The sequence below is a fragment of the Clinocottus analis genome, unplaced genomic scaffold (assembly GCF_023055335.1).
Source record: "Clinocottus analis isolate CAN_PGR_092001 unplaced genomic scaffold, fCliAna1.0.p SCAF_22, whole genome shotgun sequence".
Taxonomy (NCBI): domain Eukaryota; kingdom Metazoa; phylum Chordata; class Actinopteri; order Perciformes; family Cottidae; genus Clinocottus; species Clinocottus analis.
The window spans coordinates 8,160,673-8,177,463 of record NW_027175954.1 but is presented as its reverse complement, the minus strand read 5'-3'; the positions used below and the strand labels follow the sequence as shown (position 1 = coordinate 8,177,463).

At 40.7% G+C, this 16,791-nt stretch overlaps 1 protein-coding gene across 18 annotated transcripts in view; it reads left to right on the top strand.

The window, feature by feature from the left end:
* LOC137792816 (regulating synaptic membrane exocytosis protein 1-like) overlaps positions 1-16,791 on the top strand; it is a 64,797-nt gene that overhangs the window by 45,251 nt on the left and 2,755 nt on the right. For 5 of the 18 annotated variants that reach the window (XM_068588552.1, XM_068588554.1, XM_068588550.1 and 2 more), the window contains 14 exons: positions 433-495; positions 1,542-1,619; positions 4,030-4,119; positions 5,439-5,516; positions 6,032-6,097; positions 6,686-6,799; positions 7,240-7,343; positions 7,794-7,897; positions 8,013-8,173; positions 11,537-11,751; positions 14,670-14,814; positions 15,446-15,558; positions 16,287-16,388; positions 16,617-16,756. In XM_068588552.1, the coding sequence (XP_068444653.1) occupies positions 433-495; positions 1,542-1,619; positions 4,030-4,119; positions 5,439-5,516; positions 6,032-6,097; positions 6,686-6,799; positions 7,240-7,343; positions 7,794-7,897; positions 8,013-8,173; positions 11,537-11,751; positions 14,670-14,814; positions 15,446-15,558; positions 16,287-16,388; positions 16,617-16,756 (1,573 nt within the window). Of the gene's footprint in view, positions 1-432; positions 496-1,541; positions 1,620-4,029; positions 4,120-5,438; positions 5,517-6,031; positions 6,098-6,685; positions 6,800-7,239; positions 7,344-7,793; positions 7,898-8,012; positions 8,174-8,493; positions 8,647-11,536; positions 11,752-14,669; positions 14,815-15,445; positions 15,559-16,286; positions 16,389-16,616; positions 16,757-16,791 lie in introns of all 18 variants that reach the window. The other 13 variants (XM_068588569.1, XM_068588555.1, XM_068588556.1 and 10 more) reach the window with 13 other exon arrangements.

The window sequence follows — 16,791 nt, the reverse complement described above, 5'->3', positions numbered from 1 at the left end:
GCCATCAACTGTCGGTAAATACATTGCCTATGGAGAAGTGCCTCATACAACCCCATTTCAATAAATCGTAAACATACCTTTAAAAATAAGATGCTCACACATTGGATCAGTGCTCCAAGTGGGGTCACTTCACTGCTCTGGTCTTCATCATGCAGAAGTGAAGTGCTTATGAAGCCGATGCATATTTAGTTTTCTGAAGGTTGATATATGTTTTGGTCAATTAATATGTGCAATATATTGCCAAACTAATTTCTACTAATACTACTAACTAGTCATTGCAACAGGAATGCAGATAAATTGAAATCTCAGAATTATGATTTCCTGGTTTCTCTCATTCATAAATTCACTTTGCCTGTCTGAGTTGCCATCCTCTTCTGTTGTGTTTTCTCGGGTTGTTTGTCATTTGTTCACCCATCGTCATGGCAATGACAGTGAAGTCCTGGAGATGCACAGGTCTATCCGTGGCGGGAGTGCCGAGTGCCTACACACAAACAGGTAAAAATAATAATAAAAAAGACAACAACCACTCAGCTTTATTTCAATAAAGTATGCCATTTTATCATCATTTCCATTCCCACTATACTTTAACAACTTCATCTTAACACACATAATGTTGACAGAGTGTATTGTATATCTTAAATGGACTGTAATGCTGCAGTAGTGCCCAACCTATTTTGTGCCACAGACCGGTTTCGCATAAGACAATATTGTTACGGACCGGCCTTCAAGGTGTGGGGGATAAATATGATGATATAATTATACGTCTGCATAAAAACAAATATAAAGTGCATAAAAAATAAAACTCCCCATTATGCTGAATTACCGCCACATACAATGCAGAGCGGGCTTGGTGCGTGAGAATCACCTGTAGTGCACCTAAAAACCCATATTTTAAGTCGGACTGATATTGTCTTTTAAGTGCAGCTTTCCTTTTCTTGGAAGTCGTAAGCTCTTATCTTCTGTCTCCTCATTGGGCCTTTTCCCCTTTCCAAAGACGTTTATTTAAACAAAATATTTTTGCCAGGTTGTGGGCTTCATGAAGCACAGACGGAACTATCCGATTTTAAATTTTAACATTTAAACATCTTTCAGACCTTTTGATAATCGATGAACTATTTTTTTCATATATTCTATCTGTGGGGCCCGGTACCAAAGGACCCACGGACCGGTGCCGGTCTGCGGCCCAGTGGTTTGGGACCACTGCTATAGAGTGTATGTCTGCTCATGCAACAGCATGAACACAGAATTTAAAGTTCCACATCAGGATCAAGTCGTATTAGCACACTCATGAATTCATGTTTAGCGATTGTCTGTCACCACAACTGTCTCATAAAAACACACACAACATGCTGATCACTGTGTGAGGGGATTAGAGACCTGCTCGGTGGTTGACCTCAAAGAAGGCAAAGCTCTTTTGATTAATTTCTTTTATTTATTTCTTTCATTTAAATTTGATGTGTTCACTCACAGCAGTTGTATATTTTTTCCACTTTTTTTTCTTGTCTTGCTTTACGATGCATGAACTCTACTCATACAACCAGGGGCATAGGTAGATACAGCAACACACTACCCCCCAAAATGCCCCTGTTAGTAAACGGTATCCATAAAGACATTTACAGGTAAGCATCTAGCGTGAAAGGCAGTCTTGCATACCCTTCTCTGTGCCTGTCCGGCTTTCCCATACTCATTTGTGGAGTTGGTGGGTCATTTAGTTGCAGCAATGTTCTCTCAATGCAACAAATACCTACGTGTTGCCCAGATCACTGTGCTGCTCGTGCTTGCTTTGGTCAGAGTGTGTGCCATGTAACATTGTCATGGTGCCACTGGAGCTAACTGAATGGTATCTGTTGCTTTCCCCTCTGTATTACGCAACCCTTTAAAGGACCATACTCATGCTTTCACGTGTTGTAGTCCATCAGCTACAAATCACATATACTTTACATCACTTTTGATATATATAACAGAAAGTCATCAACCCAGTTAAGGGACCAGTCAAGTCATAAAGTGTTGCTTTCACAAGCTGTGTTAAATAGTCAAATCTTCAAGCTAAACAATACCAACGTAACAATGAAAATATGGTCAGTTGTGGCATGCTGTAGTTTACAAATTCTTAGCCTTTTGCGTCAACGATTATAATTATGAAATATTTTTTCGGTGTCTCTTGCGAGTACCCCAAACTTTATGTGAATACAATACTAAGTTGCTGATGTACTCTTTACTGTTGTAATGGCGGCCTGAAAATGTACTTGAGTAACGATTTAGAAATTATCAGCAAAATGAATAGAAAAAGTTAAAACATGCAAAACCACAAGTCTTGTTCTTTAATGTATTTATCAGATGTTGATCTTTGCATATTAGTGCATATATATATATATATATATATATATATATATATATATATATATATATATATATATATATATATATATATATATATGTAGCATACTTTTTTCTTACTTTTTCTCTTCCTCAGAACCAGCATTATAAACACAGACAGACCTCCCGTATCAGCAATTTTCTCCAGTTCTCTCTGTTCTGTGCTAATCTTTTTCATGGCATTTCTATACATTTTACTGATCTACTGTAGCTCGGTTTCCTTGTCACATGCCACCTCGACAGCTTTAGATCTGTAGATTGTGTTATATAATCAGCATTACATGTAATCTCCTCGTATATGTGTATGGGGTCAATCCACAGGGAGGGCAAGAAGAACTATCTCTACACTCTTACATAATAAATTCCTCATTCTGAGGTCACAGATGGGAGGATGCACTTCATCTCCTGTGTTCATTTAGTGATTGGCTGCTGACACATTTCTTATAGAAAGCTATCCAACCTTCTTTTATCGTAAACTTGGGCGTTGAGAAGAAAATCGTATGTATTGTTGCACCATAACGTAATATGGTGCTTCTTTGTCTCTCCCTATCATTTGCAAGAAGCCTGCATAGAATCATGCTTGTGCGTTCTTCCCCTTCACTTACATTGCCTCTGCATATTTCTGTCAGTTGCATGTGTCATTTTGGTTTTCCTTTGCCTTTCTTTGCACGCGGGTCTTTCCCCACCTCTTGTGGGCGGTGCTCTGGCGCACAGCTCCACCCTCCCTGCATGCCTAAAGAGAAAGGCGCCCCTCAGGCAGGAAGGGGGCAGCACCATGCCTCGTAGCATCCTTACTCACCGTGTACTCAGGTTCACTGATGAGGTCACGGTTAGGTAAGAACACACCCACCTTACTCACCATGTCCCCCACGCAACCGCCCTCCACCCCGATGCCTTATCTTTCTCACTTTGGGGGGATGACAATGCATAGCAGAGACTTAAGCATGTCCGTGCAGAGCACATTAAACAAACACTAAATCCTAAGCTCTTGCGAGTGTAAGGCATTTGGCCTGAAAACATTATGTGCAACGTCATGCGATGACACAGAGCCAAACATCTGCTGAGCGTAACCGTTGTCACGGTGCAGCATGGCGTGGAAAACGTAGCCGAGAGTAAACGTGAATGCTGGCTGGCTCTCTCCTCCTCACTCATTCACCCCCTCAAACACTTACGAGCAGGCCCCTCTCCCACTTAAACCTGGTTCCCATGGCAACTCACCAACCTTCCATCTGAGTGGTCTCTCAGAGTTTGGCCGCGAGGAATGACTGGATATGATAAATGGAAAGTCAGAGCCATTACATGTTACTGCACTGTCTGATGGCCTTCCTTATTCCCTCTGTGTCTCTCCCTCCTTTCTGCCTCTTTTTCTGGACTTCACGCTATCCTCTTTATTCTCACTTTTGCTGCATTTTCTTTGGTCTACTTCCCACTCATCACCCTTTTTGTTCTCTCACATTATTCACAATCCATTTTTCCTGACACCTCTGCTCCCACCCTCTTTCGTTGTACATTTTGTCTTCCATCTCTATTCCTTTCTCTTCTTACTCTCTCTCTCTCTCTCTCTCTCTCTCTCTCTCTCTCTCTCTCTCTCTCTCTCTCTCTCTCTCTCTCTCTCTCTCTCTCTCTCTCTGCTGCCATGTTGTGGTGGTGCAGCGATCTGCAGCCGCCGTTGGACAGAGTGAGGAGTGCCAGCACCACTTGTCTGAGACCAGACAACAACTTTTACTCCCCTGACAGAGACAGGTATAAAAATAAAACCACACATTTTGAATTTAATTTGCAGAAGATTCTGATAAAAAATAAAGATAAACACAGAAAGAGGGATTACAGACTCTGCTGAAATGTATTTACAGATCAGTCTGCATGATTGAATCATTCAACATTTTGGGTTTAGGATGCTGCATGTCTTCACGCTAGTTCATGTCATGTGTCCCGTTCATACGTGAAGGAATTTGCATTGCACACTTCCATAGGAGAACATCTACCTGCTATTCGAATTTGGAAAATAATTTCAGTAATGTTCTGCACGAGGCGAGTTAGATGAGAAGATGTTTATACAGTAAAGCTGCAGCTAGAGAGTTAGCTTAGTTTAGCGCAAAGATTAATGACAGACGTAACAGTGGGCTCTGTGTTATGCAAAGCTAACTGTTTTCTGCCTATTGGTCATCTTATCTGACTTTTGGCAAGAAAGTGATACAATTCAGTCAAATTTTGTCAACTACCTGTCAAAGGAGACATATTTTCTCCTGGATTATGTTGTTTTTGTATGTGTCCTGCGTGAATTCACTTAAGTAACGTATATAACTTGTATAGTATACATAACTTTAGTTTCCTAACATCCATATTCAAACCCAAGCCATGATCTTTGACTAAACCTTGTTTGTCTAAAAAGTAGTTTTGTTTCAATTCAAAACCACATTTTTTTAATGCTGTGACTGTAATCCAGAAAAAAATATTACGTTTCCCTTTAAAACGTAACGGTAGTGGCCGACGTGTCTGCCACTCTGCTGGATGCGGGATAAGATCCTGTTTCTCACACACTGCTTCAGTGAAAGAGTCCAGCCGTTGGTATATCTTTGGGGGTTATTTCCCGTTTAATCCTAAACTGACGGCAGTTACATGTTGTTATTTTGTCTTCCTGATCTGTTTACAAAGCACTTTAGTTTAGCGGTAAAAACCGTCTGATCTCCCCGTCACCCATGCATCATCAATCCCCCTCGCTCGTACCGGTGCCCCGTATTTAAAGTATCACAGTAAAACACACATTACCATAATAAAATACACACCCGTGACTAATGGCTCCTACAGTAACTGATAATGAAGTTATGTTGTGTCGGAACGTCATTTTTAGGAGGGAAGGTTGCTTTGTACAGGAAGTGCTTGTGCTCCGATTCCTAACGTAACCTTGAATGTGCCACGAGTCAAGTCAAGCTGAATCTTTTGAATGTTGTTCCATAACATTTAAAGAGTAGCAATAGTTTCAAAACTTTGACCTTTACTCACTAACCTCTCCCGGTGTTCCTACCTTGGGATGCTCCTCCTCCACCCTTCCGCCCCTCTAGGTGCTCCAACTCTTTGCCCCGCAAGACTCTCCCAAGCCCCAGGATCTTAGTAGAACATGTGGCCACTGAGGAAGACAGGTATACCAGGCCTGCCCCATCCTGCTGTCCCCAACTATGAAAACACTACGCTACAACTCTGCAGCTTTGCTTCCCTGCTTGTACCTTCAAAGCCCATCCTGTAGCCTCTCGCTCAATCTCAAATGATTGCACAGCGTTGCACAGATCTTGTCTTTCGCTTTTCCCTGTAAATATTTCTGGTCTAAAGCAATCCCTCTTTTATTCTGCTCCACCTGCCCTTTCTGCTGAGCGGCCCTTCTATATTACCCCCACTTCTCTGGCTTGAAAGCGCTTTCTTTTCTGTAACACTGTTGCTGGTAGAAAAAACATTTATGGAATGTGCAATTCTTAGCTCTATTGCTTTTACGAACCAAAAAAAAACCCCCCATAACATCTCAGCTTGTGCCTTTTACGTTGTATCCAACACATCAGTCAGTATTCAGTTTTGCCATTCTGTGGGTCGTCACTCTCCATATTGTGTTTTTTTTGTTTTGTTCCTCTCTCTCTCTCTCTGTGGTTGCTGTTGGCCAAAACAGGCAGCATAGCAATTCATCAAGTCCAAACTGTCAAAGGGGCAGCAAAAGAAGCCTGGAGGGGGACAGGTAAGATCATGCATTCATTTCTTCACTCACCGACACACCTTATTTAATCTTTTCTCATTACTGCTGCTTTTTCGCTTCTCGCTGGAGGGATGAAATCTATCGCCTGGGACTGGTTGTTGTAATTGACTGGTTGTTGATTTTTGGTCTTTTTTCTTTTAAGTCACGTCTCCTGCAGTATGTAGTCTTGAATGCGAGCAGAAAATTGCAAAAGCTCCCTCTCAACACCATGTAGAATCACATTGGAAAAACAATAAAGAATAATCCTCTTTTGAATCGGTATCACCATTCATTTGTTACAAATAGAGGACAAATTAAAGCTGCTAAATTCAACATGCAGCGCATACATCGGCGATTAAGGGATTGTCTCCACATGGCTCTGCAGCTTGGCGACTAAGGCCATGTCCACACTGATCGTGGATGAAGAACTTTTTTTGTTTTAAAACTCTGTTCACTTATTATTATGAACCTCTGCACAGTCTTTATAGCACACGGAGTCCCAAAATAAGGGTTGTGTTAGTTAAATTTGATTTAATTTTGCTGTATTTAAAAGGTTTTATATTTTAATTTCTTTTTATTTGCTGATGGCAGTCGTATCCAGCCCACTTCTATCCTGAGAGGCAGTAGGGGGAGAGGGGGCCCGCTGAGGCCCTTTGGCCAGACAGCCTTGGCTGGGTCCTGCCCAAACTCACCACGGCTAGACAGGTGCATGCTCCAGCCAGCACTACGCCTCCACTCCCCTTGTGCTGATTTCCTCTCTGTCACACTGAGTGTGGTAATTTAGTATGCACAAGAATCACATGTCAATATCTCAAGAAGCCAAAATCATGTTAAAGTTCATTCCAAGAAATTACTCAAACAACCATGTTAGCTGAGGTAGTCATGTGAATATATTATGTTATTTTTTGTATAGAAATACTGAGAAACTGTGCATACTGACTGCAAACACACTCAGTGCCACTTCCTTTGCTTCTCCTGCTCCTTTACTTAGTCTGATCTAGCCTCTCCTAATTTGACCTCTGACCTACATTACTGAGCATCAGTTTATTGCCTCCGTGATTCAGTTTTGGGCCTCACGTCAATTAGTGATAAGCATAGTTATAATATGTACCCTGTCTTTGTGTCTTTATGTTCCTGTCTCTCAGAGCACACCCTCATGGCAGCCCCTCTTCTCCAACGGGGACCTCATCTGGTCGCAGAGGCAGGCAGCTGCCTCAGCTCCCTGCAAAAAGCAGCAGTATAGAGAAAGGTACTATGTTGTCTGCAAGGATATAGGTTGGAGGTCACAATAAAGTAATGTTTAATGGGTCAGGTTAGTATATAACATTATAATGCCATCTTAGTCACAAAAAATACATTTAGTTCTCTGTTATTTCATCTTTCCCAAAAACATTAGACAAGTGTTTTTTTCTCAGGATGTGTTTGGCCTTGACAAATCAATTCTCCAATCAGATTAGGGTAGAGCAGCATATTGACTGTTTCACAGTTTGCATGGGACTTTCTGTTATGAGGTGACTTGAGTGTCATCAGTGCACATCATGCTCCATCTAGTGTCAGAAACCAGATCCTGCATCTTCAAGGTCTCTCTTATTGGGAACACACTGCTGTTTCTGATTTATTCTTCCTTATTTTTCTATTTATTAAGATAAGATAAGATTTTCTTTACATCGTACACATTTTTGTCCATTTTTTTTCTTAGCCCTTGCAGTAGAGGAGCGAGCCCGGCAGCTGCAGATGAAAGTACATTCCTACCGGCCTTCAGCTTCCCACGACCCTGAGACGGACCTCAAGACCAAACGGGAGGTCAGCATCTGAGTTTCCCATTTCTTCAGATTATATACTTTATGTCTATTTTTCTGTCCTTATTTGGAGTATAATCATAATTTCTCTCCCTCGTCTCTTTCATCTCTGTCCGTAGATGTACGCAGAACAAAGGCGTAGCAGCGACAACATGTCAGCCAGATCGTCGGACAGTGATATGAGCGATGCGTCGGCCCTTTCCCGTGCCAGCAGTGCCTCCCGTCTCAGTAGCACGAGCTACATGTCTATTCAATCAGAACGACCCGGAGGACGACTCAGGTCAGTCCTTATTTGTTAGTGGTCACATGTTCAGTTAAGATGTTAAAGGTGCTGTTGATTTGAGTCCATCATATTTTTATTACACCAATCCATTCACATAAATTCATCTCCTTTTTAAATAAACCTAAATATATAGGTGATTGGGGTTCTGTTAAATGCATGCTAATCACTGTGTGTCTTTCTGTTTTATTTCTGCATGCCAACTGCTGCATGTCTCTGTCCTTCTGCATGCTCTATCTTTTCTCTCCTTACACACACATACACACCCACAAACAAACACATATGTTGAATGGTGGAAATCCAAACATAACTGAACTCAGATCCAAGTCATTAGAAGAGGAGAGAAGGGAAAGGAGGATCTCGTGGGGGGTGAATGGAGAGGAGGAGAGTACGAATGCTGCAGGAACGAGACGGTTCTCTGATGAGTTGAAGCGCAGGAGACACACTGTAGCTGGAGATACGAGGGAGTCCAGGTAAAGATCAATAGATTTGAAAATGGGGAATTCACTGATGATGGCAGACGATCCATCTTTTCACTGAACACCCTGATCTGGTTCCTCAATATAAAGTCCCTAAATCCCCCATTATTTTAAGACGGCAGAATACAGGGCACACTTTGTAATGACAGGAATTATAGACAATTCCTTATTGAACTCTGTAGTAAAATAGTAATATTTTACTACAGAGGGAAGTCAGACGACAGCTTCAACGTGTCGTTTTGCTCATTGAAACTGGGGTTAAACTTGAATCTTGCAGCGGAAAGATATTGTACCTTCAGGTATTAAAATTATAATATCTGGTTGAATGGAAGCGTTTTCTTAAATGTTGGACCCAGTGTCTCATTTTGTGCTTTGTCAGACATCACAACAGACAACTGTTTGCTTTGTGTTAGCGATCTACTGTAGTTAGCTAAGGCCCTTGCAAATAATACTGACCTTATGAGCTTTGAAATTCATCTACATTCCACTAAAACACAAGTTGCGTTCTGCCAAAATGCTTTCTGTTATCTTACAGAAATCAAGTAAGCCTAAAGTAACATTTGGATGAAATGCTTGCTGCACACATAATGCTAGTCATTAGTGTCACGATCCCACATTTTTGTCATTCTTCCTGTTGTCGCCTCACTTTTGGTTCCTTAAATGCTCAGTTTTTCCGTTTGGCTCTTATAAATGCTTAGTCCTGGTTTCTTTACCTAGTTGAACATACCCCCATACAGCAGTGTTATAGCATTTTTTGTTGTTGTAGTTTGCTATTAGAGATAAATTAAAACTATTTTCAATCTGCTTGCAGCCTAAAACATCAATAAATCGTACAAATCTAAAGGTATCTCAACTTTGTATTTGTCGAGGAATACAACAATAAATTAATGTAGCTTTTGTAAAGCCTAAACCTTTAAAAATTGCAAAACAAAATATAACACTATAATTAAAAATGAAATAATATCTAAACTGAAGCAAAACGTTTGCTAAAATCAAGGACAAACTGAGCTTGAATAAATAATCAAAAGGTCATTATAAATACAAACTCACAAAAGATCCTTGCGTTCTCTTTATGTGCACACACACACACACAAATGCACACACACATCCCCTGCTGACCAGTAGTAGTGTGCTGACAGGGACAAATGACCCTATCCCAGTGGTCGTCAGTGGGCCAAGTGTTGATGTAGTGCAGCTTATTAGCTGGCTAATGTATTGAGGTCTGGGAGGAGAGGAGAGAGGGGCCCCAGTCTTAATGGCCTTAGCACAGATCAATCCAAATAGAGTGTTATAAAAGCACCGCCCCCCGGCCTTTGACACACTTTCTAAAGTACAAGAGAGAGAGAGAAAGAGAGAGAGAGAGAGAGAGAGAGAGAGAGAGAGAGAGAGAGAGAGAGAGAGAGAGAGAGAGAGAGAGAGTCCTTGTTTGAGTGTTAAACAAAATATGTTCTTTATTTTAATATTTCAATACAAAATCAATAAATAACAATTAAGCCCTATCACAATCATATGGCCAAAAGTATGTGGATGCCCGAATATAACCCTGTTTTTGAAGGCAGTCGTCACACAAACAGTAAAACCATTTATAAAAAGGGACTAATGTGGTTGATTTAAAAATTCAAACAAGGGGTTTGCTTTGAATTGCTAACCAGCAACGAACAAAGACGGCTGGCCTCGGGTCATTTTCCACACAAAGTAATATATTATTATCTATATTCTGTGGATACTCACCTCTGTGTCAGGCCAGTTTGACAATGGAAGTGACTTAGTACATACATGAATGGAAATACTTATACCCTTCTTACGTCATTAAGTATTACTATTATTATTGTTCTTCAACCTGTTCCCCTCCTTAACATGCCTGTATTTTTTTATCAACTGTTCCTCATCAATTTCATATAATTCCCTGGACGGTGCTCATGTTAGCTCTTTTGCTCAACTCGAGTAGAAAGAATCTTCAGCTTGTCTGCTTTTCATTCGTATCAGTTTTCATATACTTAGTCTCATGTTGTAGTATCATATACATTTTCATTTTGTACTACATTGTTTGCCATTTTTGTTATATTTGCCCCTTGTTTTATGTGTATGTTTGTGCAATTCCCTCTGCATGTCTCAGATTCCTCCTTGCATGCATCCCGTGTTGTGACTGCCAGGACCCTCTCCATCCTCCAGACCTGGATCCTCCCCTCCCAACCTCTCCCTTTGCTGCACGCCCTTCCCTCACCCCCCTGCAAGGGGCGGTTGAGAGGCCTCAAACCACCCTCCCCCTTTCCTGTCGTTCACTGGATCCCCTGGCCCACTGGACTGTGGCTGTTAGTGGCCCACTGGGAGTCTACGCTATGGGTGATAGGGGCAGTATAGCTGGGCTCTCCTGCAGCACTTTGACCCCCTCTGAGGGGATGGACATGCGGTGGCTCATCCGAACCCCTCGCAGGCGGCATCGATCGCTAGCCAGTTTTTGTTCGCGTGTCGTTGCTCGTTTGAGAAGAATCAACTTCCATATGTGATATGATTATCAGCTTCGGATTGCTAGAACATTTAACCATAATCTGGCTGCTCTCTCTTTTTCCATAGTCTGACAGCACAATTGTGCAGCATCAAACGTCAAACAAGCAAACTTGCATTTAATATTCTTTATAATTTGGTAGGATATGTCATTATCATTTACCTTCTTTGGGATCCCATGTGTATACTGTTATTTGATTCACATGTTTGATTAAACATCACTCCTCAACAACAGGTAGTTTGACATATTACAATCATGTTCCACTTCTTGTCAACTCTCCTGTTGAAGGTACGGTATAGAAGAAGTTACAGAGACCTTGATAACAGCTCTTCTCCATGACACCAGATCACATTGTCACTCGGCGTCTTCTCTCTCCAGTCGGCAGATGCGATCGGTGGGCCGCAGCATGCTGAAGAGCTCCAGCGTGAGCGGAGAGATCTACACCCAGGAGCGCACCGACGGCAGCCAATCAGACACAGCGCTGGGCACGGTGGGGGGCGGCAGTAAGAAGAGACGCTCCAGCCTCAGCGCGCGGGTGGTGGCCATTGTTGGCCACCGTCGCTGTCGTAGCACTTCACAGATCAGCGGCCCAGGTGAGTTAGCATGGCAACCCTGAAATGGGCGACTGTATATCTCACTAGTTATTTGTGAAAGGAATTTGGCACATTTACTGAACACTACAGTTACAAATATGTAATTTATTGAAAAGGAAAGGAAATGTCATACAGGTCAAAACCTCTGTTTTGACCTGTATGACTCTGAGTGGCGAGTTTAAAAGTAATTGAGATCAAATGTAGGCCCAAAAAGTGGCCATATTTATTTGAATGAAAGGCCCATAACACCTAAATCTTCAAAACGTCCATTTACACATTTCTGTGTGACACTGACTGCTTTTAAATCTAAAATCAAAGAAATTGAGGCTGATTCACAAGTATGTAAATGTTTCCTGAATTGACTCATTATGTCACTGTCTCTTAGTTTTTAATTCTTTTAACTCGTCTTGTTCTGTGTTTTCTGTCTGTAACTATACATGTTTTTTATGCTGCTGCCTGTCTTGGCCAGGTCTCCCTCGAAAAAGAGATTTTTAATCTCAAGGGGGCTTCCTGGTTAAATAAAGGTTAAATAAAATAAAATAAAATAAAAATAATACAGCAGGCATTTCAAACGACTGACTAAAAGGCCACAAGACAAGTCCATCAAGCTGGGCACATTATATGCCTTTATTGTAAGTCAAAGGTAGACACATAACAGAAAATCAGGTGAGTAAAACGATGGGGAATAAGTTCAACGGAGTGCATGGTGGAATACATTGGTAATTTTTAACATGGCAACCAGAACAGAGATTAAATGTCCTTGTAAGTTTACAGGTGCTGGAACAATTTGGGGATGACTGATGGATACATACTGTGATACATACTTACATAAACGCACTTAAAGGCCCAACACAAATGTCATGCCGCGTTCAAACCCAAAAGCATGTACTTACTTAAAGTACACAAGACGTGATCTCTCTGCTCTGAAAAGTTTTGTCCTCAGGAGCAGATTGTACCGAAGCACCACAAATTGCAAGTGTCCTTTTGTTGTGTAAAGGACAAACCTCTTCTGCCCTCGAAAAACAACCAAATAATATGTTTCGGAACATTGTGTCTGAGTAGCTTAGCTCCCAGTCAAACAACAGTGTCTGGCTAGTCTGACTCCAGCATGCACTTTTACCACAGAGAGGGGAGGAGGCGGGGGGTAAGTCTCATGATGAAAGCCAAACACTGTACTCCTCCTTCTTTGTAGTGGACATAAAAAGCTTTTACAGGACATTAAGCCTAAAGGGGACTCTCTTGCTGATGTTGAGAGGAGAGAGAGGAAGTAGAGCTAGTGCAGAGATAAACCTTAATTACAAAAAAAATCTTTCTTGTCCATGATAGATGAGAGAAATAGCAGGTAAGGAATTTATGCTCAAGGACATAAAAAATCATCTTATGTGAAGAATACACAAGGGATGATGGGAAGCTTAGAAATGCAGCACATTTTTCTCTTTGCACCATTTATACTATTATTATGAGTCAGAAGGTGTACGCATCCCAGTCCAGGATGCCATACACTGTTGTTTGAGTTGTCTTTCAGCCCAACTATTTCCTGTTTACTACTAATTACCAGATTCAGCAGGACATGGGTGTGACTTTGGCCGTGCTTCAGAAAGAAAGATCATGAAGTCCTCAACTGACTCTCTAGGCTGCCTTGTACTCTGTTACTTTTTCATTCCACAAGCTAATTGTTTGATATGAAAACGGCTATGCTCCATTGATAAATGTGCTCTGGAAATTGAGCCATTTCCCTACAATGTTTGCTGTTCCTCAATCACATGGGTTAAAGGAAAACCCTTTCCTAATCTGTGATTTGTCATGTTCTCAATGGCAGTGCACACTTTTACCCATTGAGTTCAGTTTAAATGTAATGTGGGCCAGTAGTCAGCCACAGAAAACAGTTGTATAATGTTTTCTTTGGCTCTGGAGAAATGTTCTCAGGTTTAAAGAATAACAATCGACAAAAATCACTAAAAAACAGGATACCCACAAGCAGGCAGTTATCTTAAACATCTGTGACTTTCTGTTTTAGTAAAACACTTTTGGAGGTATCGGTAGTGTGCAGTGATATAGTTGGATACAAGGAAGGACTAAAGGTTGCTGCTTGAGATTTTGTCTCTGGGTGTCAGAAGCTTAGGGGCAATGCATCCTGGGACATGTTGGCACTGCAAGAAGGAGAACTTCGTTCTTAGCCAATGTAGCATGCACTGATGAGTTGCTTCAACTGACTACATTTACCATCAACACTGATTGGACATCCACGTAAAAGATGGTGTAATTTCCCTTTGAAGGACCTCCTACATATGTAGCATATCAGGAGATTTATTAGCAGATGTAGAGTATGATGTTCATAACTATGTTTTCATTAGTGTTTAGTCACCTGAAGCAAAAATAATTGTTGCGTTTTCGTTACCTCAGAATGAGGCTTTCATATTTACATAGGGAGCAGGTCCTCTTCACAAAGTTCCCTGCCATGTTCATACAGTAGCCCAGAACAGACAAACCAAATAGTAGCTCGAGAGATAGCCTTTTGTGTTTGTATGTTACCCAAAGGCCACTGTTGTTTGTAAACACCTTTGTGAAATGGTTAAATTGAGCAACGTGCAATCTGACCCCACACCACTAGATACCACCCAATCTTACACACTGTCCCTTTAAGAATTTAAGTTGAATCATAGTGTTGCCTTTTTGAAGGTATTTTACAGACCTATGAGGAAAAATAGCTGCTGTGTCAAGCGTTAAAAATGGATTCATCTTTCAAATGTTCTTTTGAGAGGTATATCTTACTGTGTTTAAAATGTTGGCTATTATAATAAGGCAAGGGTGAAGGTTTAACTAATTTGTACCCTCCTACTGTAAACAGAATGAGCATGAGACAAAAATACCTCCAACTACAACATTGTGATGAGTCCTGTCTGTATTATTTTATCCAGAGGGGAAGAGTAAGAAGGAGAAGGGTGCACCTATCCAAAGGAGCACAGAGACCGGCATGGCAGTAGAGCTGACCAGAAACATGAGCCGCCAGCCCAGCAGAGAGTCCAACAACGGCAGCATGAACAGCTACAACTCTGAGGGGAAGTAAGTAAACCACTTCCTTCTTTAATCAACCATTTACACACACACAATGTACCAAACTCCATCTCTCATCATTGGATTCTCTGTATCTGTCGATATCTACTTGACATTTTCACATGTGTTTTCAGGCTGCAATGTTTACATCTTCTTTGTCATTGGTATCAAACAACAAATGCTTCATCGTTAAAGCTACTGTAGCTGCTGTCACACCCAACTAACCGCCCTGAATAAAATGATGTGGATGTGACAGGGAAGTTTGTATGCCAACATAATCTGGATAATATCCAGGCGTGCACTTACAAATCTCGGCATGTATGTGTCAGGCGAATGACAGTAAACAGAGTGTAATATAATGAGCACATAGCTACAAAAAAAACGCACCTGGCTCACTGAGGCAAAGATGAAACGCGTAGTTTGACTGAATCAAATTAAGGCCTGATGTTTTCTGTGATGGATTCTTTTGCTTGGGCAATTTTTGAGATGTTCTTCATGCTTGAAATAATGACTGGCAGCACAAAGGTTCTCCTGAAAGCAGCAGAATTAGTTCTGAATTCTTAAAGTATTCTGACTGTTTGGGGATAATTGTTCATTGTATTGTGATTAATGAATAATGTGTATGTGCTTTCTGTGTTAGTTTGATCTTCTCTGGAGTCAATGTGGGGGCCAGCAGTCAGTTCAGTGATTTCCTGGATGGCTTGGGACCGGCTCAGTTAGTGGGAAGACAAACGCTGGCTACTCCTGCAATAGGTAAGATACTAATGGTACTCCTCTGACTTATTTTTTATTTTCTCTAATGTGTTTGTTTGTATATGTTTTTATACATTATTATTATTATTATTATTTTTTTACCTTTCAGTTAATTATTTGCAATTTGCATTTATAATATTTATTTATAATATTTTTAGCATACATATATAGATTTTATTTCATTTTAAATGTTCCTTTTCATTGCATATCATCTTTATTCACGCAGTGATTTTATTTATTAGAACATTCATAGTTAAGACATAGTTTCACACACTTTTGTGCTAGCCTACTGATCCCCAGGGTGAACTCCATTTGGGTGTACTCAAATGTTAAAGTAATAACAACAATAATAATTACATATACTATTAGATCAAATGAAATGAATTACACTGTTTATTTAATGTAATATTATATTATGTAACTATATACAGCAACGGTACAAGATAATTGAATATAATATGATACTTATTATTATGTAACGATACCTACATTATTATAGTAATATTATAATGAAGTATGTGATCGAATATCAATTATGCAATATACTATTATTGTATAATATTGTTGCTCTTATCTGTGTTGATGAATGATCCCTTCGCACATGAGTGCGCAGTCACTTCCATCCGTGTTCTTTGTTTGTTCTGACTTCATGTTGTATTTGCAGCTACCATTATTCTCTTGCTTTCATATGACAAAAATCTTCTTTTTTACTTTTCTGTGCTTCCCAGGTGACATCCAGATTGGTATGATGGAGAAAAAGGGTCAGCTAGAGGTTGAAGTTATCAGGGCTCGAGGACTTGTGCAAAAGCCAGGATCCAAATCCCTCCCTGGTGAGAGACCTTGAGAGTCCACTAAAGCCACTAATCACTCCCTCCCTCTCAATACATCAAATGAATGCATTTTTCACGTTAGGATATAGTATATACACTCTACACTGCTAGAAATCCAGTAGATGCACCCAGCCAAAGCACCTAGTTGTGAGATCTGACCCAGATTATAATGGAGGGTCGTTGTGTTCTTCACTAATGGCTTTTTTATTGCTTTGTCTCTGCCTTCAGCTCCATATGTCAAGGTCTATCTGCTAAATAATGGAGCTTATGTAGCCAAAAAGAAAACCAAGATTGCACGGAAAACACTTGACCCACTGTACCAGCAAGCACTGCTATTCGAGGAAAGCCCACAGGGTAAAGTCTTACAGGTGAGCCCTCACCATATTTCTCTTCATCAAAAGTT